The 18,661-nt window shown below is 29.8% G+C and overlaps 1 protein-coding gene across 6 annotated transcripts in view; it reads left to right on the forward strand.

Annotated features, from left to right (window-relative positions):
* Liprin-beta (liprin-beta 1) overlaps positions 1-18,661 on the forward strand; it is a 68,047-nt gene that overhangs the window by 21,828 nt on the left and 27,558 nt on the right. For 5 of the 6 annotated variants that reach the window (XM_076457137.1, XM_076457139.1, XM_076457138.1 and 2 more), the window contains exons 2-8: positions 6,275-6,358; positions 7,363-7,476; positions 7,849-7,980; positions 11,812-11,920; positions 15,630-15,691; positions 15,877-15,958; positions 18,426-18,517. In XM_076457137.1, coding sequence (XP_076313252.1) covers positions 6,275-6,358; positions 7,363-7,476; positions 7,849-7,980; positions 11,812-11,920; positions 15,630-15,691; positions 15,877-15,958; positions 18,426-18,517 — 675 coding nt within the window. Of the gene's footprint in view, positions 1-4,731; positions 5,395-6,274; positions 6,359-7,362; positions 7,477-7,848; positions 7,981-11,811; positions 11,921-15,629; positions 15,692-15,876; positions 15,959-18,425; positions 18,518-18,661 lie in introns of those variants that run through there. The other variant, XM_076457143.1, reaches the window with a different exon arrangement.

Genomic DNA, 18,661 nt, shown 5'->3' on the forward strand with positions numbered 1-18,661 from the left:
AGGAGACCAAGCAAGGTAGTAGAATTAAAGAGACTTCAGATCAAGTATGGAGAGTTTCTAAGTGTGGTAATCATAATAGAGTGTTTGAGCATGAAGTTCAACATTTTTAGCAATATCATGATATGTGAAATAAAAGATAAATATGTGAACAATGGGAAGTTTGCACTAGCAAGACCAAATAGGTTTTAGATTAGGCCTGTTTTAAACTTGTTTATGTCTGTGAATTCTTCTACTTGTGAGTGTTTTAATGGGAGGATACTAGCAATATGTCATTATAGAAATGTGTAAGGTATCTGGTTGAACCATTTAAAATTAAAATAATGTAATATAACTTTAAGGACAATAAGTGGTGGATCCATTGAGGCTATTCTGTTCACTAGAGGAAATGGAAAAATAAATCAATCAATAACAATAGTCAAAATACTCTTAAAGATAGTCCTTATCATTTAGATATTTATCAATTCTTCTAGAAAAATCCTTTAAATTTACTATATCAGTGTTGACCACTTTTCACTCCAAATGTCATATATTCTATTAAAAATATAAAAACTCTCTTGAAAGAAGATGACTCCTACCCTGCTAAAATTTATATTTGTGTCCCCTTGCCTTCAATTCATCATTATAAGAATTAATTGACACTATTAGTTGTCTTTAAAGTCTAAATATGTAAATCAGATCTTCTGTAACATTGTTTTCTAGAGACAATTTCAGAGATCTTAACCTATTCTGTATGACAACCTTTTTGTTCCACATATCATTTTAATAGCCTTCCCAACAAGTCATTATCCTTAAGATAAGGAGCCAAAGACTGAACGTAATAGTTCAAATGAAGTCTAACAAGTGACATATACAATGAAATTACATCATGTTTAGACATTTATTTAGTATTTCTGTAATTACAACTCTAAATGTTATTTGCTTTAACACTAGCATTGACAAACTTCTTGAATAGCTTAAGTGACTAACAAAAACATGAAGATACTTTCCTTCCATAAAACTGTTAAGGTTATTTCCATCCAAATTATTACTTGAATTATAATAATGCACAAATATTATAATTAAGTTATCCATCATTTATTTAACCAACTCACCAAATTGTGCAAGTACTTTTATGGAGCAACATCATTTTCCTTACATCCAGCAGCATCCATAAGACCATAATATAATCAACAAATTCAAGCAAGTTATTGACCATTGCTTGATATAAATTAAAACATAGCAGAGATTGTGAAACTGAGCCATGAGGTACCACACTTACAACATTAACCTAATTTGACTGAACTCCTTTTATATTAACTTTCTGCTTCTTTCATCCAGCCGTTTTTTAATCCATTAAGCCAAATTCTTCCTCAGATCTACAGAGAAAATTATTTTTAACAAGCCCTTTTTGGGGCACCTCTCTAAAAAGCACATCTTTACTTTCATCTACATAAGCAGTAACTTCTTCAGAGAATGTTAAAAGGGTAACAGGGCAAGATCTTGTCCCACCTATTAAAATTATGTTAACAAGTTCAGTCACATTTTCATATAGCAACTTTTAAAAATGAAGAATGTTATTTAAATTCATATGAATCACAACTGAAGAAAATACAGAATTTAGTAACTTAGTTATCACCTAAACATCAGAAATAAACTTTATCATCCATTGAAGGCCCTAGGATGACCTAACATTTTGCTTACCTTTTAATGTACTTGAATAAATTCATAATGTTAATTTTTACGTTTTTAGCCAACCTTTTTTCATATACCCTTTTTGATTGTATAGTGTTTTACTTAACCAATTACATCTTTGCTCTTCTGTAATCAGATAATAGTAGTGACTCATTTTACAAGACAACTAAATTCTGCTCAAGAGATTTAGTAATTACTATACTGCCTAGTTATGAATGTTGCTTACCTAAATGTTTATGTTGTGATGATAAAATCCAAAACTTATATCAGCAGAAATTAGTATCTTAATTTTCATATAAAACTAGTTTTGTGTTGATAGCTCATCTTGGCAGTGTGCAACTATGTTATTTTTTTTTTAAATAAAACTGCATGAGATATGTTTTCATTAATGAAACATTTTACCTTACACTCTAACAGATCTAATGAAGTTAAATAGTAATTTTTTATGGCCACAGTTACTTGAGTCTTTCATCATTTAAAGCATTCAAATGGAATTATATTTTACTTCCAAACAACTTTTTTAATATCAATTTGTATAAAACTCTTAGTGCAATTATTATAAAATGTGTTGTTAGAAGAAACATTTTTGACCAGATTATTTGAGGTTTTTTTGTTGTTGTTTTTTGCACACATTTAATATATGAAATTCATTTTGACGTTACTGTATGCATTATGGTTTGTTTACTAATCATTGAATGTAAAATAAAACTTGCTGTCTTTTTTTTTTTCCTATATTATTTAACCAACCCATTTACATACTCTTTTAAAAGTATTAACAGACATCTTGCATACACTGTATGAATGAAGTTTGTGTTTTATTAGAATAAAGGTGATAGTTTAGACCAAAATAATTACGTTAATGAAACAACTGTAGTTGTAAATAGTGTTAAAAAAAACCTAAAATTTTAGTAGCATGCAACTTTCCTTTGCTTCTCTCTACAAGAATGTTTACTAAGTCAGAACACATTATATGTGTAACATTTACTTTGAAGATTTATTATGCTTACAACAAGCCTTTGGATGGATATTTTCCATTAAAAGTGTATTGATCTTGTGTAAAAGGCACAGGAAACAGTGCATGTTTGTATAGTACAATGTACATAAACTTTTGTATTGTTATAGTACTTGGAATCTTTAGATAAAACACTCAAGTTTAAACTAATGTAAAAAAGGGTGGAATAATCTATCATAATTTTTCACCATTAATTATTTTTACAATATCTATGATAATTCAGTGGTTGATTAGGGTTTATTCCTTTTGTTGGTGTGAAAGAAAATATGTCAATTTCATAGCCACCAAGGTCTTCTTAAGAACACTGAACCTTTAATTTATAAAATTTCTGTGTCTTGTGAATGTCAAAGGTTCAGCATAGTATTTTGCAGTGATGAAAGTCAGTAAGATGGTTTTATGCAACTTTGTATTTTTTAAGCAGATAATTAGAGAAAAAATAGTTATAATTTTGTGTATTATGTAAAACTTAAATATCAAATTAACAACTTGTTTCAATAAGCGACTTTTAGTTCCAAAGGAAAAACAAGTTTTTATCTATTCTTTATATTTTTGTATCACACTTATGAAAGAATGTGTGATATCAGTTTCAGAAAAATAGAATTCTTTGTAGTAATAATATTTGTTAACAAAATATAGTTTTTTTGTTATAAGTAACAGAATATTAAAAAGTTAAACTTTTTCATTTTGTTACATGTATTGAAAAATCAAAATACTTACTTGATTCTTATTTTTTAGAAATGTACTTGCATGTATCTGTAAGTGAGATATTGCTCATAAAATTACATTCAGTTATGCAAGTTGATGTTTTGCAGAAATAGTAAAATTGTGTATGATATTTATATAATTTTTAAAAGAAAATATTTATTATAAAGGGTGTGGCTTAAACATCACTTTCTGGGGTTTAAGCGTGGAAAAATAGAATTGACTATTAGATTTTTCATACATATTGTAACACACAAAATATTTTAAAGTTTAATGATGTATATAATCCTTAACTCATAAAGAAAGTTAGAATTGCAAATTTATAATTGCTTTGGAAAACCACTTACTACTTAAATATGTGGCTACTAGTATGTTAAAAACATGTAATGAAATATAGTAATAGAGGATAACATAAACAAAGGTTTTCTGTATAGGTATTGTTGGCTTTTTAAACTATTTATACACTAAAGCACATGTGGGTACACAGCTTTGCTGGATAAATTGTTGTTAATAACACACAAGTGACAGAGAAGTGTAGGTATAAATATTATTGATATTTCAGTGAACTCCACTAATAACTGCTGGGAACCTTTATGTATTTTGGATAGAAAATTTGCAGTTTCATCAAATTTATTATTTTGTTACTCCATATGTTGTAAAATTACTCAATGTAATGCAGTATGATTTGATGTAAAAGCAACTTTATAATTTGAAGGTTTAATAAGCTTTTTACTTAGAAGCAAACACATATACAATTAAATTGTTATACACAGTACTCTTACTGTACCTACTCTTTTTATAAGACATGAGTATGTGTGCAGTTCACTGTTTACATAGGTCTTTAGTATAAGAGTCACAGTTAAATTTATTCAAGGTCTTACCCAAAAAATAGAGAGGGCTTATATCTTTAAAGTTATCTGTGATATTTTATGGTTGTACTTTTTATTGTCTTTTAATCTACTATGCATTACTAAGACACTTTTGTTATGAAGGAAATTCTGATATTTGAATAAAAAAGTAAATTAATGGAATGTTTAGCATTTTATGTGAAATAGTAATCTAGAACATAGAAGACAAAGTAAAAAAGCATTAGATGAATGAATTGTCAAAGAAACTCTTGAACTAGCATTGTTTTTAGTCAAGTAGTTTAAGAATGTATCTTGTGTCTGTAAGTGTTTGAAGTATTCAGATGTCTTCAGTGAAAGGTGATAGTTTAACTGTAAATATCATATGGAATGTTTTTAGATAATGTCAGTTTTTGCTGAGCTGGCAGATGTAGAGGAGCTATTTTTGGATAGTTGGTTAATTCCATCGTGGAGCCTCAGCTGTCATCCTCCCCATGAGTGTACTTCTTCTGAGAACTTTGTATGTGACATGTCACATGTATTGACTGGCTTATTTCAGTCATAGAGTTGTAGTTGTCCAGATAACTTGCATGTATTAGGTGCTCATCTTTTAGGAAGTTTTTAACTATTTAGAGCTCTTGTTTATTTAACTGCTGGTCAATCAACTTCCTCAGTTCAGTCAAGAAATAGTAACAGTTTACATAAATTATTTATTTAATTGCTGGTTAGTCTACTGCCTAGATTCAGTTAGGAAGTATGAACTCTTTAGGTCACTTGTTTATTTAACTTTCACTCAATCTAGCAGTTCAATTCAGTCAGGAAATAGTAATTATTCAGTTAAAGGTTTATGTTTATTGTTTATTGCTAGCCAGTCTGGTATCTAATTAAGTAAAGAAAGAGCAACTTTTCAGATTTTTTGCTCCACCTTGTTAGTTTACTAATTTTATATATAAATATATATGTATAACATATATTGTTAACCAGTCTGACAGATCAGTTTAGTCAGGAAATAACAGCTGTTTGGGTCACTTGTTTAATTGACTACTGGGAACCTTTTTCAATAATTCTGTGTTTCAAGCACTTTAGGAAATGATTTGTGTGTATATTTTTGTGTACTCAAGAGAAAACTTTGTTCAGTTCAACCAAGGTTCTTGGCCAACAGAGGTAAAGTGCTATACAGAAAAGTTGTGTGGTTTGTTTAAATTTTTTTTGTGCATGTATATAAATATATATATATATATATACGCACCTCACTAGTGTTATTACGTACTTGTAATAATAAAAAAAATATTAGTTAAATCTAATAATTTGTATTAATAACCATTTATGTATACATAATTAATGTAATTACATGAACATATATGTACATTGTTACACGTGCAACAAAGTACTTCATGCATTTATGTTGCTATGTGGGCATGTACACCATCAGATTTTAATGCACTTGACCAGTGTTACTAGGTAATGCAAAGTTAATTATAATAGATGCCTGTGTATTATGAATATGTACAAATACTCAGTTTTATGAGTTTTTTTTATGTGTAAAAACACGTTTTGTTTGTAATGTGTGTGTGTGTGTGTTTGTATATGCTTTCTTTATTTTTGTATGGCTAAGACTTGAGCTTTCACCATCATTCTTTGTTCTTTGTTATTCTAGGAGTGTATTCTAGTAAAGGAAGAAGTTAAAAACCCTCATATTATAAGGTTAAGATATCAATGTATTTAACAGTGTATTACATTCAAACAGTTTTAGAATATTTTGTGAAATGTAAGTGTACTTTCCAGCTACATTGTTACCTCTTCATTTCTAATTGAGAAAGAACTGGCACGTGGAAGAGTTTTAGTGATGTCTTTTAGAAGAGCTCTTGTATAATTATAAATAACATAATTTTGATTTCTATGACAAATCAGTCTTCCTTTTCATTATTTCACAAGCAACTTTGATTATTTTTTGTTTTATTTTGTTAATATACTACCTTTTTAATTTTTATCTGTTGAAATTATTCTTTATCGTTAATTTTGTTTATGACATGAAAATTTGTAGCCTTCAAGTCAAAATGAAGAAATTGAAGAATTACATGAAAGAATTCATCGGTTGGAAATGGAGAAAGAAAATCTAATGATGCAGGTTAATATTGTGTTTTGTGAAAGTAATAAGTTGAACTGTATTTTTGTAGCTTTCTAAAGTGATTAATATTAGGGAAAATATGACAAAATCATTTTTTGTTCTTTGTTATTCTAGGAATATATGCTAGTAAAGAAAGAAGTATATATATTATAAAATAGTGAATAATAAAACTTCTAATCTAAGACAGAACAGTCATCCTCATTGGGAAGGGCAGAATGTTTTTCATTGTTATGATAGGCTCTGGAGGCATAATACAATCCCATACAGTTTTATAATTTTCTAAATAAATTAACTGAAAGTGAATGTAATTGAAGCTCTCCACAGATTTTATTTGTTGTTTTAAAAGTATTTTAAACTTATAATAACTACTGGTGATAACTTAGATCTCTACATTTTACATGTTAGTGCAAAGTTTGTTATGCATTTTTATTTTGTATAAAACCCTACTTTTGGTATATATATTTAATTGAAGGTGAATTATTAACTCTAAGGTCTGATTACCAAACTTGAAAATCCTGTCAATTTCTGTTATAATAAAAGCTATAATTTGAAGATAAGGGTCTTGCAGTATTATCAGCTAATGACTTCTGAGAAAATTGGTGCAGTGCAACACCATCAGTGTAATTTGTAAAAATGTGTTTGTGGTGTGTTTGACTAAGTGTTATATAATGGCTAACATGCACTCTTTACATTGGGAAGTCTAAGGATCATGCCACAGTTCCATTAAACATGCTTAGACACTTCAACCATGAGTGCATTATAAAAGTGACAGTTATTCCTATTATTCACTTTAGAGCCAGACTGAGCTCTTATGGTGGTGGGTGCTGCTGTCTTTCCTTTGGTCAATAGTTCAAAATTAGGGACAGCTATACCTGGATGCTTAATCTCTTTGTTACATAAGATACCATTCAGACTAAAAACAACTACTATTATAGATTCTTTGTGGAAGATTTAAATCTAAATCATATGTGAGTTGGTTGTTTCTTTTGCAATCAATCACGTAGGTGAGCGTTTTAACAGATCAGGTGGAAGCTCAAACAGACAAGTTGCGGGAACTGGAAGCTGACATTGAAGAAAAGAAAGAACAAATTGATAATACTGAAGAGATGTTGCAACAGGTAATATTTTCATATTTATTTAAATTATAGAAAATATTATATTTTGGGGTTATAATTGCAGTACCATCAACAAACTAATGCTAAACGTTTTTGAAAGTTGTGGTTTATTACTTGTGTAAAAAAGTTGTATCAGGAAATATTACCAAATCAAATAAACTCCAACAAGAATGCCATATAAATATATTTATGATACCAATGCAAGTTATGATGAATAAACTGCATGTTTTAAAGAATAAATCTAAACTGTGATCTATAGAATCATGATAAGAAATTGTTAATTTAAACAAAAAAATACTATGATGAATTTTTTGAAATAAACAAGGGCTAAATTGATACATTGTCTTACTAATGTTCGTTTCCACCCTTGTCAAGGAGCTTCTTACCAGGTCATCACTTGAAAGCAGTAAATTTGATTTAATTACTGAAGTTTCCAATCTTCGATTAAAGTTATCAACTGTCGAGCAAGAAAAACAGGACTGTGATGAAGCATTTAAGAAAGCTGAGGTAAATAAACAAATTATGAATTTTCTAAGTTTTCTTCTTAAACTTTAAGGCCTAACTATCATGCATCACAGTGGATAGTTAACAAATTTGTTTCATTTATTTTAAGGTGAATGTTTGAAAGATAATTCCTTGTCATTTTAAACACTTTTCTGTCATAGCTCAGGTAAATATGTTAGAAGTTAATAGGAATTACTGTCAAATTTATCTGAAATAAACACATTTATATACATTTAAAAATAAAGAAAAATAAATACACTTTTAGTAATTTTGCTGTTGGCTTCATTTATTTATAAGTTGCTTTTTGGTTCTGATCTTGATGTTTCATTTTGGATTAGGAGTTTTTATTAATTCATCCTACTTTAATAAAGATAAAATAATTATTGTGTAATGTTCTATTATAATTTTCTGAGCAGCTTTTTTATACACACTGTAAGAATATAAAATGCAACTTATTTCCATAAAACTTTTTTGTTAAATTATTTTTTCTCAACATTTTGTTATTTCACATTCATCAGAAAATCATGACTGTTGCATGATAAGGTTTGAAAATAGAACTTTATTGAGGCAAAAAATAAATGTATACTTTCACGCAGTCACAAAAGTTGTCATATAGCAGTATTATTAACTGAGCAATACCAGTGTAGTAGAGAGTTAAAGTATTTAAAAATATCCATGTTTGGAGACATAAGGAAATGTACACATACAGATTTGTAAATTCTTAAAGTATATATAGTTTATTAATCGGTTAAATGTACTGATGATGAGCATGTCAGATATAGCCATATTCCAGTACTAAACAGTTTTAGAAAACATTTAAGTATATACAAGTTTTTGAGCATACTGTAAAGGATAAAAGTATGTATTATAAATATAATTAGATGGACCATGCTACTGTTGAACAGTTAATTGTATTATCAGTAGTATGTGTATTAATGTTAATGGATTTAATACATTATTTGATATCTTACTGGAAAGCAGTCCTAACCTAAGTGCGTTAAGTAGAATAGCATCAAATGAGCCCATATAAAAGGTAAGCACCAATGTCACAAATGCTAAAACCTGAGTATTATCTCTGTAATGCTGTTAGTGTATGATAAGATTGATTTATGTAAGAAAACAGAATCACAGTTGAGTTGTGTAACTAAACAAAGTAATAATTGAATTAAAAATACATTTCATAATAGTAGTAATTAAGTTATTTGATATACTGAACTAAATCATTTTGAAATTGTATGTACAACATTTTGTTTTAAGTTGTCACACATATACACTTATGCACCTGTATTCTTGATTATTTGAAATTAAGCATAAAGCTACACAAGGGGCTATCTGTGCTCTGCCCTCCATAGGTATTGAAGCCCTGTTGTCAGTGGTGTGAGTCCACAGACATACTGCTGTGCCACTAGGGAGCACATGTGTATTCTATTATCAGTATGAAGACATTACAAAGTACATCATTTGTACTGTTGGAAATACTTAATATATCTCACTTTGCAAAAAGTATGCACATACACCGTGAACATTTGATTTTTGTTTTGTTCTTAACTTATAGGTTTGTAAGTTCTTCTGTAAGCACATCATAAAATTTAACTATATAACGTGTGTGTATATATATGCATGTATAAAGATATAACTAAACCTTTCTTTCTTTTTTAATTTCTACAAATGAAACAGTGGTGTTGGTCATTGTACATTCATTTTCAGCAGTAACATACAGATTTAGACTAGAAATTATAATATAATCAACAAAATGGAGTATAATAAAATATAATTAGGATGATACATCATACAATACTTCCTCTGATTAAAAATTATTTCTTTAGTGTATATTCAGTTCTGGATCTGTATTTTATTGGTTTTGTGAATTTATAATCAAAATAGGATTTTGTGGATTGAGCTGTGGGATTACAGCATTCCATGAGTAAACTTTTAAGTAAAGTTCAGCTGTAGTGGTTAATAGTCCTTATATATTGTGAAATATTGGGATGACTAACTCTGCCGTCTCTACGTACGATGTACTATGTTTTTCACAAGATAATTTAAACATAAATATTCAGTGTGACACTGATTTATTATTTAAGCTCAGTAGGTAAACATTTTTATGTGACATTGACTCAGTGATAAGTATCAACAGAATAATTTAGTCTACATATAATGTTGGGATGTTCTGAGTTAATAATTTAGTCTACATATAATGTTGGGATGTTCTGAGTTAATAAGACATATAATGTTGGGATGTTCTGAGTTTAGAAACATGAAGAAAGAGAGTTAAAATCTCAAAGCCATAATGACTATCTGGATATCTAGAACACATACTGAGATAGATTAGTTTTTTTGGACTTGGATAATAAAGCATTACCTTTAACAAAATGTATTATCTAAGCATTTGGCAACACATTTTCCATGATATACATAATACAGTAAAATATGAAATAGATGTTTTGAGGATAAAGTTCAGCTTCTGTGCAGCCACGATTAGAGATAAACTCATGGGTGTTAACTTTGTCTATGGGTGGAATTCTGTCCTGGGAGAGAAATTTATAAGTTCAGGTTTCTTTTTCTGAAACTTTTCATTCAAAAAACAATGAAATCATAGTCATAATAAGTGCAGTAAAACCATGCAATGGAAATATAGCTCTACTGTAAGCCAGTGTTTCTCATGATTAGAAATGATCATATTTTCATCATAGCATTGATGTTGAATTTGGTGATGACTTAGAATGAAATTAGTGGATATCTGTCTGTTAAAGACAGATTCTGATGTGAAGTAGATCAAAAAGTAGAAGATTAAATGAATGTTTAACTTGTTCAGTTGCTGACATCCATGAAGAGATCTGAAGTAACTGTTTCTTTAATGGTTGGAACTGATGGATATGAGGAAATCATATTAAGTTTAAATAATATATATGACTTTTTATAAGAATGAGATGTTTTAAGTGATGTGTAAAATTATTGGTACTTATCAGTTGTGATAATTCAACAACTAGTAAGAATTTGAGTTTTTCAGTAAGCTATGTCTCTCCATGGTGAAGTAGTTCTTGATGATAAGAAACCCGCTTGAAATAAAAACGTATCTCAGAATAGCTAGAAACATCAAAGCATTGTTCTCTGCTTATTAGTAAAAGTGTTAATACCCATACCATCCATTCTGAGATACAAGCTATGTCTCTGTAGCCAAACTACATGCTGAGGCACATTAGAACATTTTCTTGTGGTTCATTCTAAGTTTAGATATTATCAGGCAGAAAATTCTATACAGTAGTTTGAAATAGTTTTCAAACTTTGTTTTCAACTTAGTGTTTTGAGTCTGTACACATAGTTATAATTAAAAGGTCACTTAGATCACCTCGAGACAATTTTTTTTGGGGCAGATATTTGCTAAACTGATAGCTTTGTTTTAAAAACATTTCACTTGAATGTTTTGATAAATTGTACTTACAGAACAGCAAATAGTTAAACTAATGTTGGAAGTAAGATGTATATTTTATTGCTATAATGCTTACAACACTACCAGTACATTACATTAAGTCAAATCTAAAGCTTTTTGAAAACAGATAATTCATCTTATAAAGAGATATCAAAATACTACATAACATTTACAACTAGATTTTAGTCTAGTTCTTATTGTACGAGTTTGTGTTAATATATAAATAGATACATAGACCAGTCTTTTATTGTCTGAAGTAAATTTGTATTTAATACTTTGAATGTTATATTAGGTAACCTTGCCTGTGCTTGAAAGAATAGAAATAAAGTCTGTCATGGCTATGTGATGTTTTATTTTGAATGCTTTAAGAAGTATGCTGTAGTTAATTAATTTTTTCTTTCTAGAATCAGCTTATTATGATACAGGCTCGTTTAGCAGAAAAGGAGGCTGAAATGGTTTCTTTACAATCAAGACTATCTTGCAATGGGACTGTTACTCCATCAGTTGATTGTGGTAAGTAACCAACAATTTCAGAAAAGGTTGCATATGGTGACATGATTTTTTTAACACTAGCCAGATTTTAACATTTGTCATAGTTCTTCTGTTTACAAAATTTGTACCATGTTCAAGATCAGTGATGTAGCAAAAGTCTTGAAAGGTCATAAAGCAAAATTTTCCTGTTATCTCTCTTAGCACTAATACTTTCTCATACAGTTGTATGTGTGCAAAAACGTTCTTAGTTATCCTATAAAATTATATTGATTAATATTACAAAAGTAACTTACTATCAGAAAGTAGTTCTTTGAAATGGTAATATTCCACTTAGTTGTAGATGATCACCGAGTCAGTTCAAAAACCTTAAAGAAAAAACAATGAAGACTGGACACTAAAGAATCATCATAACCTAATTTTTATTATAGTGTCATTGGAGCCTTTCTAAATCCAAATTAAATGATTGAATCTTCAACTTTAAATACTTAATGTGGGTTAAGATAAAAGTAACAATCCGGTCATGTTTTTATGTTCATGATTAGCATCTACTGAGGAGACTTTCAAATTCAACTTGCCTCCATAAGCATAGATCTTTTTTAGAAAAAATTGTTATATTTCTGTATATCACATTATATCTCTCTATTATTGCAATAAGAGATTCCTATAGTTTTGTGGCACGTGCCCCATTTGTTCTTATACTACTATTCTGTATTATTGTTCTGTGTACTGAGATTAATCACAGTAAGTTATTTTGTTCTATTTACAAATATTTGAATGCCACACTCACCAAACTTCTCCTTATGGGTTAGTCACAGTCAATTTGCTTGTTCTGTTTACAAGGATTTGAAAATCACTTTCAACAAGTTTGTTCTTCTTTCACAAGTTAAAATGTCACATTAAACTCAACACGTTTACACAATTTACAATGCCGCATTCAGCATAAGTTGTTCATTAGGTAATTTTGGTTTGGTTTTATTAATTTGATGAATAATTAATTTATCTTTGTTGCTATTCAATAGAAAATATTTTTTACACACATTTTTAGTCATAATGGCACTGAAGTTTTGATTTAAATTATGCTCTGGTTGTAAAGTCTTGGTGAATAAATCATGATAACTGAACCAGAAAAAACTAGCAAACTCTCTCTTTGTTAACCTGAAGATGACCTAAGAAAGTCAAAACATTGTTCTCTACTTTATTTTAATGAAAGTTTTAATACCCATACCACCTTCTTGAGATATATTTTTGAACCAGTGATTGAAAACTTTTTTGGGAACAGCAATACCACAGTTCCACAAGCTCTGTTGTGCAGTTAATATCATGTCAGATATTTTATGTGTGTGAGTCTCTTAATCTATTTTTTAAGAGTTTGAATAACAAGTACAACCTCTCTTGGAGTGAGGACATGAGTATTTATATATGATATGGGAATGTTTGACTGTTGGAATAGTATTCTTGATTTTAAAAAGTTTTAATCACTGAAACACTGTGGTTAAAAAGTAATTATCACATTAATTTGTGAATAAGCTTATCTAATTGGTCTTTTAATTTTATTTTTTTAGAGAGTCTATAAGTGGCTAGATATGGTAGCATAAAAGGCACAGGATAATGCAAAACATTTGGCACTAAATGAGTTGGTTTATTGGTTTTCTTGAATACATTATTAAATACAGTGGAACACCATTAAGCCGCGGACCAGTAAACCGCGAAATCGCTTAAGCTGCTGTAGCAAGTCTTGTCACCGCTAATTTAAGAACATGTAAAAATGCGGCTTACAAATTTAATCCTGGCTTTATAACTTCAAGGGGATATTTAAAAAGGATTTGCTTTAATTTGGGAAATAAATAAAATATATTACAATAGAAATCGACCGTTAATCTATCTTATCCACTCTCTATGTCAGCTTTATGGAGGCTGCCATTGTTACCGAATCACACCTCTACATACATTAAAGTTAATTCGCAGTAAATCTGTGAAAAAAGTGATCAATAATTAAAGTATTATTTTTAATTCAATAATCCGATATTTTTGTTGAATTGTATAAATATTGGCCACAAACCCAATAGAAATCACTCCATTGATGATGATGTACCAGTAGCTTCCTCAATTTTCCACAAAGGTTTAAGCCGCAGTTAAGCAGGTTGACCCCCCAAATACTGCGGCTTAACGGCGCTCCACTGTATATCATTAATAAAATGAAATGGAAACTCACTTGTTTTTTAGAGAAAAAACAATAACTTAATGTTGATAAGTTCTTAATAAACTCTGATAAGCCAGATATTTTCCATATTCTATGGATGATGATATTGGCTAAAGTTTTCTTTGTCTGTTCTGGAATAAAGATCTTAAAATGGGATTATAATCCCAAAAGGTTTTCTTATGAAAACAGTCAAGTCAAAAGGTCTGCTGTGGTATCAAAATAATAACATTTGATAATTGATCAATTATTGTTTTTTTTGTTCAAGTTTGATCAGTTTCAAAGTTTCGAAAAGTTATTAATATGTATGAACCAAGATGTTCTTTTTACTATAATGTTATTGGTTACCAAAACATTTCCAATGTTAAAACTGTTAAAAACTGTGTATATTGACATATCTTGAATCAAGAAACTCTTACAACCTTTTTTGCAAAAAAATTAATAAACATCATGGTACTTTGTTTCCAAGTGGACGTGCATGGTAAAGCACATAGGCATGATGATACAATTGGATGATAGCTGTTTGACTCTTCTTCTTTTTCTGTGACCTCATTCAAGAAACTAATAACTACACTTGATCAGTGTGATTTCAGATTCTGCACCTTGAGCTTGCAGACTGTAATTGTATGTGTAATATTGATATAGATCTATTGAGACAAAATGGACATCAGTTTGTTTCTTTAAGGTTGCTGTATTTCCCTAGAAGAAGTAATGTCAAGGGAACCATGTTTTTTGTACTTTACTGTCAGAGCTCTGAAACACTGACAAATCTCCATCTTAGATGGTACATTGAATAGATCAGGATATGTAGGTTTAAGTTCTTTAAGCATTCTTCTTGGACCCATTTTATTCCACTTATTTAAAACCTTTCTTGAACATTTCAACAACATTGTCCTTGACTTGGTGTATATGTTATACTTTTGGCCATAAATTTTATGATACAGTGGAAGTAAAGCTCAACCAAGAGTAAGTTCTTTCATAAAATGGCTTAAATTAAATTTCATCCTCAAGTCCATTTCTAAATTACCAGAGGATTCATTGGCTGCTTCCCACCACATGTGTGAGATGTTTTTACTGCACGAGATCATCTGTCACATTAACAACCACAAAGGCTGCCTTTGAAGCATATTTTACAACATTGATGTTTGCATGTTAAATGCTAAATAAGAATTCCTTTACTGTTCTCTACTACGTTTTTTTAATCTGGTCATCAATGGAATTGTTGGTTCAGTAAAAGTAGTGCTGAATAACCACATTTCAGATAGTAAGAATTATTAAAGTTGTAGTACGAAAACTACAGTGGGCTGACATTTTATTATTAACAAAAAAGATCTCAACTCTGGATTATATGACAAGTATTACAAATTTAATAAATAACTCACTGTAGGCCACACATTTGATTCTGCTTTAATAAACCTTTCTTTATGTTTTACTCTATTTTAAAAGTATCTTTATGGAAATGTATGGTTATGCTGGGAAAGTTTGAATTTTTTGTAAACATTATAACTTGAATATTATATATAACTGTTTTAGATTCTGAGCTGGACAAACTGAAGAAAGCCCTACAGTCTGTTATCACAGCAAATGATGAAAAGGTAATCACAATAACATTGTAACTGATGTCTTGACCATGCTGTTTTCAACTCATTTACCAAAAAATAAATGGTACTTGACAATAGAACATTATGAGAGCTAAAGTAAACTATAGTACCTTCAGTAAGAAATGTGACAATTTAGACATGTATTTAGCAGTGTATATGTAAGTTTTTGTTTATCTCAGGAAAAGAAAATTGAAGAGTTGAAGTCATCACTTAGTAGATACAGACTTCTCCATGACGTAGCCACCACTCAAGTTAAAAAAGGTAAGTACTAACATAGCAATATACTTTTAAGAAAATAGTTTTCCCTTGATTAGTACATCTTTAAATCAACACCTGATTTTATTATAGTTGTAAAACAGGTAAAGGAAGTGTATATTACAGAGAAAGATTGTCTGGAATCTTCACACAAGATTATTAACTTAAAATGTCCTGATACAAATTGTTTTCATTGTCATTGAGACTTTACAAGTGGTAAAAAGTATTTAACCTTTTGTATGTTTATTTTATTGAATCTCTGTATGTTGACTTATATTTTCAGATATGAATTAAGAGAAAAATAATGCTATATAAAGAAAGCCACATATATTATGTTTTTTTTAAATGGTTATCAACACTGAAGACAATTCTTCCTTGTGTTCATGTTTTAACTGCTGTTGTGTCTGAACAATGACCTCACAATACTGCTTCCAGGAAATCAGACTTCTTCAGAGAACAACTATGTCAGTGTCTCTCCTGTATTGTATGGCTTTCCCTAAACTGGATAATATCTTAGGTTCACAATTTTGAATCACGTGCTTAATTAAGGGGATCAAATGCATGATAGTCCGATCAGAGTACTTGATAGGTGTGTTGTTGAATGAAATTATTGTGATTCCCCTTTTTTGGCCATCTCTTTCATGAACACAGTTACTTTTTTTAATATGTAACTGGAAGCTTATGAATCTTAGCTTGTGAATATTAATTTTTTTCAATTATTTGTTTATTGTTTTATTAATGATATCAGGGATAAACCTAGCTTCATGGTGTTGGATTTTTGAACCAATTTAAACCTTCTCTTCACTTTGCAGATTAGGGTATTGCCCTTCATTGGCTTGGAGTGTGACTTTTGGAACATACTTTAAACACTGGTATATTAGTTTATCTTCTTCCATGGATTTTATTAAATAATTTTTTTTTGCAAGCTATTGCCTCTTGGTTGTGTATTACTTAATAATCTTGTATAATTACTTCTCTTCAGAGAAGTGCTTACATTTCTAGCCTTCCTTTGGCTTTTAGAAGTATACCACAAATCCTGTCCATATTGTCTGCCTTCCTTTGTATGTCAGAATTAATGGTAGATGTTCTATTTCATGGTTATTGTTAGAGAACCATCCTGATATTTGCAAGGCACTGAACACTAACTTTCTTTAATTTCCATACTCTGTTAATGATTCTGTATATGCATGCTTGTGGCTCTTTGAAACAATTTTTCTCTTGCAGCAGTGCAATTGAAATTAGGTTATTTAGAAATTTAAAATACTAAATCCTATGATATGTAGATCTCTAACATAGCTGTTTATCCCACATGCTCTGTAAGGTGTGATTCGAATAAAAAATACTAACAGATTTGCATTTTGGGTAACTGAAAATGCATATCAAATTTAACATGTACACAACATTGTGAACCACCAATGGTACATTTTCATGATTTCTGTTGGACATTGTGAGCCACCCATGGCTGACAGCATCCATAAGATATAACTGCATCTAATATCTTCAAAGTTCAATATGAAAGCATTTATTTTGTGTAGATGGCTATATTCCTCTCCACAGTAGATTTTTTTTTATGACCATAAACTTGTGAACTATTCATAATTCTTCTAAAAGATGGCAAAATTACAATGAACAATTGAAACAAAATTAAATATTATGATGATTTGATTATTATTATTTAAATCATTGTGTAAAAGACTGGTGTCATATGATGGCAAAATCTTAATTGGGTAAAGACAGGATGTCATGCACAACTAGTGGTGCATTCAAGAGAAAGCTAAACAGTGCTGTCATTCTGTCATAAAGCATTATGCAAAGCCATAGAATTAGTAGTTTCCAAAACAGAATTCACAATGAGGCTTTATGTTGCTGTTGTATAATCAGAAAATTCATGCTGTGAACATGTTAAGTACAATAGTGCTCTTCTTCTATAGCACACCAGTAACTTTGCAAACCTTTATATTTAGAAACTAGTTTTCACTACCTCTGATTGACACACCACAGGTAGTTTCTTGTGTAATGCTTAATTATAAATAAATCAAAATTACATTGGACTCTTTTGTTTGTGAAATAACTTTAACCATAGAATTCCAACATGGGGCTATTATGAGCCCATACCACATGGAGTTAGTGACTGAAAATTTAATTCTGGCATTCTAGAGTTAAAAGGGTTTAAATCTATAGCTCAGATCAATTACTTCTTATTAGGCTGTGTGTGGCTTAATGGTTAGTATGTTCAATAAATGAATTTAAAGGTTCATGGTTTGCAGCTTGTTGCAGCAAATAGCAGCACTATCAAATTGATAGTAAAGTCCCACTCAGACAAGAGTATCCCAAGAGTTGGAAATGAGTGATGTTGACTGGCTGCCTCCCTTGTATTTTGTCAGTTCAAAATTAGGAAGAGCTAACTGTTAAATTTTTGAACCAATCAAACCTTATTAGAAACCAACATTATTAGAAAATTTTCTTTTTGTAGATGTTTTGGCACATCAAGATGGAAAGCAGCTTGATAAAATGTCTCCCCATGACCCTTTGCTTTCCCTAAGTTCCCTTGCTGAGAATGGAAAGGTAAGTTTGTTGTAACATATATATAATACTAAAAATGAGTGATAAAATCAAGCAACTGTTTTGAATAACCATATTAGTTTTATACATCCTGTTCTGTTAACTTGTCTCTTCACTGTTACCAAAATTTATGTTAAATGATGCTTT

This window comes from Tachypleus tridentatus, chromosome 9 (assembly GCF_004210375.1).
Source record: "Tachypleus tridentatus isolate NWPU-2018 chromosome 9, ASM421037v1, whole genome shotgun sequence".
NCBI lineage: Eukaryota > Metazoa > Arthropoda > Merostomata > Xiphosura > Limulidae > Tachypleus > Tachypleus tridentatus.